Source organism: Petromyzon marinus, chromosome 22, assembly GCF_048934315.1.
Source record: "Petromyzon marinus isolate PM22_M1 ecotype Great Lakes invasive population chromosome 22, UKy_Petmar_22M1.pri1.0, whole genome shotgun sequence".
Classification (NCBI taxonomy): Eukaryota; Metazoa; Chordata; class Hyperoartia; order Petromyzontiformes; family Petromyzontidae; genus Petromyzon; species Petromyzon marinus.
Genome location: NC_133688.1, coordinates 5,210,913 through 5,219,142, shown reverse-complemented (window position 1 = coordinate 5,219,142; position 8,230 = coordinate 5,210,913). Strand labels below are relative to the sequence as shown.

General features: G+C 52.7%; 1 protein-coding gene and 1 long non-coding RNA gene across 3 annotated transcripts; both read left to right on the top strand.

Moving 5' to 3' along the window:
• Positions 1-961: 961 nt before the first annotated feature.
• Positions 962-4,537, top strand: LOC142925622 (U3 small nucleolar ribonucleoprotein IMP4-like). Of its 2 annotated transcripts, XM_076068666.1 has the most exons (4): positions 962-1,060; positions 1,363-1,443; positions 2,356-2,465; positions 3,721-4,537. In XM_076068666.1, the coding sequence occupies exons 3-4, from the start codon at positions 2,415-2,417 to the stop codon at positions 3,892-3,894; spliced, it is 225 nt and encodes a 74-aa protein (XP_075924781.1). In that variant the 5' UTR covers positions 962-1,060; positions 1,363-1,443; positions 2,356-2,414; the 3' UTR covers positions 3,895-4,537. The 2 variants fall into 2 exon arrangements, with proteins under 2 accessions (XP_075924781.1, XP_075924782.1); XM_076068667.1 differs by lacking the exons at positions 962-1,060; positions 1,363-1,443 and having other exon boundaries at positions 1,698-2,465.
• Positions 4,538-5,311: 774 nt separating this feature from the next.
• On the top strand, positions 5,312-7,263 carry LOC142925623 (uncharacterized). Its single transcript, XR_012942565.1, has 2 exons — positions 5,312-5,382; positions 5,816-7,263. It is a non-coding gene; the product is annotated as an uncharacterized LOC142925623 (long non-coding RNA).
• The last annotated feature ends 967 nt before the right edge of the window (positions 7,264-8,230 follow it).

Genomic DNA, 8,230 nt, shown 5'->3' with positions numbered 1-8,230 from the left:
TATCAAAGGTTTGTTCATGAAGCCATCCAGATATATAAACACAGACATAACTTCAACCGAGAAGATGGATACAAATTGAGTAATCATTGGAAGAATGTTATTAACCAGGTAAAACCTTAACTGCTTTATGGTGTTGCCTTAACTTTCCGCATCTCTAATTTCTTAAGCTTCCCACTCCCAGCCCCGCTCTCTTCAGCACTCCCCTCATACCCCCCCTCTCTATCTCTCCTCCCTGATCCTCCCCCCTTCTCTTACCTATATAGTCTCTTGTTTACAGCAGCTCTTTTGCCCACGTCGGCAATTGTTTCTTGCTGTGGTTTGTCCCACCTGATGATGGACGCTTGTGTTGTGCCCGAAACGTCGTGATTTAATTTATTTTATATTTTATGCCTATATGACTTTACCGAAAGAACCAAAGAGTATAGCCCAAGAGAGTTTGTGTAGGTGGGAGCGGTGGTGTAGCACAGTCGGGGGCACAGGTGGTGCATCGGCCAGTCATCTCAGTCAAGCAACCAATGGCAACCTGGGTCTGTCTGTCTGTGACCTCCTGCTGCCAGCGGGCGTTCGACGCTTCATGTGGCCTTAACCTGCACATAGCCTGGCACGAGCGCCGTGGTGACATCTCCACCACTTCGTGGCGAATGGCGGTTGTTGTTTATGGTCGTCTCGCGATTAGCACTACGCTGCACTACGAACCCAGCGACCCGAGTTCAATTCCCGCTCATGGCCAACACTGGTGACGATTCCGTTCCTGGGCCTCCCCTTGGTCAACTCAGCCTCAAATGAGTACCTGGTGCGTTGTGTAAACATCGCCACTGGGGAGATTAAGGCGGCCGGATGTGGTGCTGGCCACCTACCCCCCTTCGTGTATCAAAGCTGCTGCTCGTTAACAGCACTTGTACCCGACAGTCCTGTCGAAGGCTACATGGGGGATCTTTGTCTTTGTTTGGTGGTGCAGCTGAGGAGGCGCAACTGCACGGCGAGTACCTCTACCGCAAGGCGCAGGAGGCCAAGAAGATCCTCGTAGAGGAGAAGGCGCGGCTCAAGAGGGCGCTCGATGGTAACGGGCGGCGAGACGGATCTAGAGATGGGCTCGCGACGACAAGACGAACGAGAGACAGCGAGACAGACTAGAGACATTGAGACACGCAAGACAGACTAGAGACGGATCTAGAGACAATGAGACACGCAAGACGGACTAAGATGGGACAAAACGGTCTGACAATACAGGCGAGAAGACAACCGCGCGTGGAAAGCGTTTCCAAATGAATCCATGCGTGCGCATGATTTTTCTTCCTTGTTAATTCTCTCCTGCCCGCCCCCTACCCACTGCCCCCTGTCCCCCTGACGTCGTCACCGAAGAAAACCTGGTGCTGCCTACGGACCTGCGGTGGGAGGCGCTTGAACTCCAGAAGGCCGTGGAATTCGACCAGGGAGGGGAGGGTGATCTCACATCCCTCACCATCACGTCTCCTCGCATCTCTTTCTCTCTCTCTTCCTTCCCGCGAGACTCTTGAGGCAGGGGGATAAGCGTCGCGCGTCTCCGCCCGCTAGACACGCCGAGTCGGCGCGCATCCCCGGCTCGCCGTCGGTCCTTCCTGCCAAGCGGTGGCACCGTGTTTTGCCGCGGAGGTTCGCGGTTCGAGAACGGCGGGCCCTCAACCCCCCCCCCCCCCCACCGGTTTAATGGGTTTAATGCAGCAGTTGCGTTGACCGTAAATACTGCACGGCGATTGCTTCCCAAGTGGACTTTGAAAAATCCCGTGGCGTGAACGCGGAAAAGAGTCGGCCGTGTGTGTGTGTGGTGGCTGGCGTAAATTTTGGTGGATTGTCGAATGAAGGCCGTGGTCACCACATAACGTGTGCTTCTGGAGCAGTCTTCCTTCTGGAGCGGTCTTCCTTACAATATTAGGAAGCCACTGGAGCTTTGCACTTTTAAATCATCGTCTAGATTGACAAACTCATTTCTTGAGAACTTCTTTTTGTGGTTAGTTTGTCACACTTCCGATTACCACGGTTGGTTACGTGCTGTAACAAAGAGGTTTAACTTGCACTGACCCACTCATTCACTCACTCATCATTTTACTCAATTTACCCACTCACCTGCCATATCACCCACCCACTCTTGCAATTGGGACTCATCCAGGTCTCATTAGTGCTCAGCTCGCTACACAAAATCAACGCGATCACTGCAGAGTGATATTCTAAACCATTCCTGGTCGCTCCTTCCATCCACCCACACACACACCTTCACTCACCTGCACGGGGAAGTATGGCAAATGATAACCTACCCTCTCCGTCCCCCCTGCCCCATCTACCACCTCTTTCTATCCACCCCCCCCCCCGTGTCAGTAGGAGTGAGCAGCCACATGGATGACGAGTACCGCTGAGCCGGCGTGAAGGACCCACACATCATGGCGACGACCTCACGCGACCCCAGCTCCCTCCTCAAGCAGTTCATCAAGGTGCGGGCACGGGGTCACAGGGGCTACAGGGTTTGGGGTCACACGAGGAATGTGGGTCCTCGTGTATTGCATGTGTACAAGCGCGCAAAGACAGAGGTCCCCCATATAGCCTTAACAGGCTTTTGGGACAGGTGCTGTTTGCGAGGGTGTTGGTGGCTAGCACCACAACTGGCCACCTTTATCTCTCTGGTAATGTTTACACACCGCACTAGGTACTCATTTGAGGCTGAGTTGATCTAGGGGAGGCCCAGGACCAGTTCAGATAATCGCCACTGGTGTTGGCCATGAACGGAAATCAACCTCGGGTCACTAGGTTTGTCGGGCAGCATGCTAACTGCTAAATTACCGCACACACACACATGTTCTCTATCGGCTTAAGAATCAGTTCCTTGCACCTCACACGAGCCGTGTCGACCAATCATCGGGCTTGTGCAGTGTGAGATAACTCGCATCCGTTGAGTTAACCAGAAGAAATCTGGTTGTTGATGAAAGGTGGAGGCTGTGTGGGGGGGGGGGGGTGGTCGTAAGTGGTGGAGCGTTGGACACTTTGGTTTGGTGCATGCAGCTTTTGTCAACTTCATTCCTCGCGATTCAGTCCGCCTTTTCCCGATGACCGATCCCTTCCATTCATCGAAAATGTATCTACTGTAGCACTACGCACGGTCGGTGGTCACGGAAAGAAGTACCATTGGGGGCGCCACTGTGGCGAGATGTTAACTGCCTCACCTGGTATACAGAAGGTCGCAGGTTCAATCCTGACCCTGATGCCTGCTGTATATTTGGAGTTGCGTGCCTCTTTCTGAGGAGTCGCGTGGATTTCTCTCCAGGTCCTCCGGTTTTTCCCTCCGCATTTAGAATCGACGTCCGTTTAAGAGTATTTGGCTGCTATAAATTTACACATGACGATAAGCCACTTAGTTGAGCTATGATTTGTGGCCAGGTCGCTTCTGGAAAAGAGCTGCATAGCTCAGTGGGCCTTACCTGGTAAAATATAAATAGTAAAGTTTTTCCAATGGTGCATCCCAGTTGTGCCAACACGGGGTTTGGCGACCCCGTATACCGGTACGGCTCGGCTCGGCTTCCGCAATGGAAAAAACAAACAACACAACCCGAGTCGGATACAGTGGTAGGGCGGGGAGGTGGGGGGGCGAACGCAGCGTGGCCGGGACGGACGCCGGTGGGAAGAGCGGACTCGGCGTGTGACCGCTTGCTGTCATGTTACCACACCACCACCACCATCCCACCACCACCGCAGGAGAAGAAGCTGATCCTGCCGAACGCTCAGCCGATGAACCACGGAGGCCACAAGCTGCAGGCGCTGGTGTGGGCGTGCTGCGCCAACGCCGTCAACGACTTCATCGTCCTGCATGAGCACCGCGGTATGCCAGGCACGCGCACGCACCGCAGTCGACAAAGCTCCCCCGTGTAGCCTTTAACAGGCTGTCAGGGCAAGTGCTGTTTGTCGAGCGACCTACGAAGGCCGGCAGGGCACACGGCGGGGTGGGTGGTGTGGTCATTACCGCATCTGGCCCCTTTTGTCTCCCCACTGTCGATGCTTGGACACACCGGAAGTCGAAGTCAGGTCACCGGATTTGTAGTGTAATGAGATAGCCACTCCGCTCCCGCTCCCCGGTGTGATGCATGGTGTGACGTGTGTGATGCGGTGCAACAGACGGGGGATGGAGGTGTATTTAGCTGTGCGTACGATGTGCGGTGTGTAGTATGATGCTGCAGACGGGGAATTGTGGTGTCTTAACTGTGTATGTGGTGTGATGTGGTATGATGCCGCTGATGGAAGGGCAGTGTGTTTAACTCTCCAGTACAGTCTGTGTGACACCTGTGGTGTGTCTAACTTTCCGGCGTGCTGTTCATGTGACACGTGGTACGATGCCACGGTGTACTTGACACTCTCGAGCGTGGTGATGCGGCACGACATCCGGACGTGGACATGATGTCCGAGGCATTCCCACACCTCGTGATGCACAACTTCACGTCGCGACTCGGAAAGAGGGTGCGTGCGGGCACCGTGCCAGTCTCACCCACATCTTCCTCCCCCATCCCCAAAGCACAAAGATCCCTCGTATAGGCTATAACCCTTTCTCATTTCCATGATGTACATATACGTCGTCGAAACGGAACCGTAAGAAAAACTAAAGTACGTCTTCTGACCTGAAGACATACTGAGGCTCCCATAAGACCATGCGGGAGGGCGTGCGGCACAGTTTTGTTCCATAGAGTGCCGGTCGTGTCACTACGGTTCTCTGCGGTGAGGGCAACGCGTTTTAAAAACAGCAGCGCTACGCCTCTATAAATAAAATTAACACCGAGCCGCTCGCGCGTACCGAGATTCAGCGGTGGACGTGACACCTACCACCCGGCAACTTGCAGATGTCTCGGAATGGGAAAGAGTGAGCAGACTTTTGGGCCAGGTGCTGTGTGTCCGCCTGTATATTCGGAGTTTGCATGTTCTCCTCCTGGTCACTTTGATTTTTCTCCGGGTCCTCCGGGTTTTTCCCTACACATTTAGAAACTTGAATTTCGAGTATTTTGCTGCTATACATTTTTATGTGAAAAAGAGCTACATAGCTCAGTGGTAAAATAAAAATAGTTTCGTTTTACTTTAGTTTTCGAGCAACAGCACAGAGTTTTTATTTAACGCCATCTCTGAAGCTGAAGGCGCGTAATGTTGTTCATTTGCTAATGCATCCGCAGTTTTTAACAGGGTGGCCGCTGGCCTCTAACTGGCAAACGTCTGCGAGGACACGTAATGAGAGTCCAGCGCCGTCCGTGTGACTTGCCGCGACCCCTCCCGTGACTTCTGTGCCCCCCTTCCCCCCTCCCAACAGGCACAACGTCTACAAGCGCGACGGCAAGGACATCGAGTTGAAGGAGGTGGGACCGTGATTCGAGATGGAGCGTAAGTCTGCCTGACACATTGTTACTCGTCTCCACTTTACACCCCTGCAGAGGCGGTGGAAATTCCACATTCCTTGTGGACTTCCCTACGAAGTGGTTGTAAATTTTATCGACCCCTGAGAGGATGATGGGCTGAATGTAAGAGTCTAGCCTCGGGCTAGGTGGCCCGCGGGTGACTTGTAGAGCGGATCGGAACTTGAGTCGGTGGGGTCGCTGCTCTGGTCGCATTCGCTGTACCGTGACCCGACTCGCATTCCCCCACCCCGGATGCGATGTGTAAATTCAAAGATGATCGGACGTAATGCTGGCCACCCACACCCACCCCTTGGTGTGCCGTGCTGGCTTTCCTACATGCTAACACACGAACAGCGCTTTTCCCACGCCGTCTGTTAAAGGCTGCATGGGGGGGATCTTTGCTTTTGTGTGTCGCGCAGTCTATGAGATTAAACTGGGCACGCTGGACAACGCGGCCACCGCCGAGGTGGGTGGCCTTGGCGACCGTACATGAACACGGCGAAGAAGAGGAAGTTCCTGAGCGTGGAGTGAGGGAGGGTAGCGACTTCCCCCCCCCCCCATGGGCCTGGGGGGAGGGGCATTGGGGGGGGGGTTTGTCCCTGGAAAGCCGGAGTTGGAGTCGAACCTCGCGGCGCTCTCCGCCGAGGCTCGAGACGTTGAGGAGAGGTCGCCGCGTGGATAGGGCAGTGCGTGAATCGCTGTTCCAACCGTCGTCACACACGCGCATCATACGCGTCACACACACATTGCGGATGTACATTTATCAAACACAAACATGCACATCGTCGCATGCGTCGCACACAGAAGCACACAATTGCACAAAAAGACAAAGGTACTCCGTATCGCCGTTAACAGATTGCTGGGGCAAGTGCTGTTAACGGGTAGCACCTATGATGGCCGGCATGGCACAGAAGTGGTTTTGTGGCCAGCCCCACTTCTGGCTGCCTTTGTCCTCCCCAGTTTTGCGATGTTATACACACCCCACACCACGTACTCAGATGGCTGAGTTCGTAGTGCGCTAACTGCTGCACCACCGCTCCCCAAACGGTGTACATACACGCGTACACAAAACGAAACATTAACATTTATTTAAGTAACAAAAAAGAAAATACCAAGTCAGGCAGATGGAGAAAGTGGCGTGTCGCCGTGCACAGCACCGCTCTCGTAGCTACTCACCTAGGGTGGGAGCTCTTGGCTTCAATGCCACCCGGGATGTTTAGATGTGAAAACCTGCCATAAATAATATTTTTGGGAAGTCACAAGCACCTTAAATTGAATCTCATCTCGACCATTTTAATGGGCACCCCCCCCCCCCTGTAGCTGTCCCCCTGTGGCACAAAATAAACTAACAAAACTAATCTATTTTTATTTTACCAGGTAAGGCCCACTCAGCTGTATAGCTCTCTTTCAGGAACGACTGGGCCACAAATGAAAGCGCTATAAAGTGGCTTGTCACGCAGAAATATATAGCAGCCAAATACTTTTAAACGCATGTTTCTAAATGTGGAGGGAAAAACCGAAGGACCCAGAGAAAAATCCACGCGGTCACGGGGAGAACATGCAAACTCCAGATATACAGGCGTCGGGATTTAACCCACGACCTCTATACCAGGCGAGGCCCCAAGGTGAATCAGCACTTGGCCTGCGAGCGGGTATTATTAGTCTGTCAGTAGGGGGTAATGATTCCGGATTTCAGTCTCAATTGAAACTGAAATCTGGAACACTTTTGTCATATTTTGCTCGTATAAGTGTGTTCATAAAATACAAGTTTGGTCATTGAGAGAGTTATAAATGTCCTATACGCATTTCATGTTTATTGTGTTTATTGTATTTAATGTATGAAGAAAATACAATTTTGTATATGCTACAGTATGTTTCACACGTTATTCAGTGACACTGCATATGACGGGCAATGTTTGGGGCAATCGGCCTTCAACATGGAAAATACATCGAGGCCACATGACCCGTGGCCACCGCCACTTCAACCGTGGCCCCACCACTTCAACCGTGGCCCCATTGGCACGTTGATGTGTGGCTCTGCCTTCACCTGTGGTGAGAATGAGACCAGAAAAATTACAGGAGGCCGACTCCATATGAGTCCGTCACGCTCTGGATCTCGCTAATGGGACGTCGGATGAAAATAAAACATGGAAGCGACAAGTTTCTTCTCTGGCGAGGACATTCCCACAAGATTGCCACCTTTCCCAATTAATGGAATTTGCCCCAACATCACCCTGATCCAAACCAGCGGGAGCTGAAATCTTCCAGAAGGTTCAGGATTTATTGGTACAATCGTTCGGATGTTGGTGTCCGCATGGACTTGCATTTAAAACCCCCGGTCCGCTTGACGTCTTTTAAACAATACCTGTGGTCGGGTCCGCTCCCCCACCTTTCTATCCCCTGCTTTTTTTTTATAACCGGTGTAGTATATGTTGACGGTGTGTGCGTGTATCACAACGCGATGTAACCGGGCCCTCGAATTGCCTCAAGAAATGAATAAACAACACCTGTCGCTTTGCTGTTGTGATGTCACCACGAGGCGCCGAATGACGGTGGGACGGCGTCGTCGCACTCGTCGAGTGGACAAGGGCTCCGTGAAATGACGGTGCGGATTGCGCCAAGCGTATAGAGGTCGCCGATTGCACGCCGCTGTGGCTCAAACACTCGTGGGTCCACCTCAAAGTTCCTGTGCCCATTTGAACCTCATTGCCTGCGATGATGCTGCTGCTGCCATGGAAGAACACACGTGGCACCCTCTTGTCTCTCCATGTTGTCTTTCACGTCCCATCGCAGTTTTCAGGTCACTTGATGTTTACAGCCTCCGGTAAGGAGGC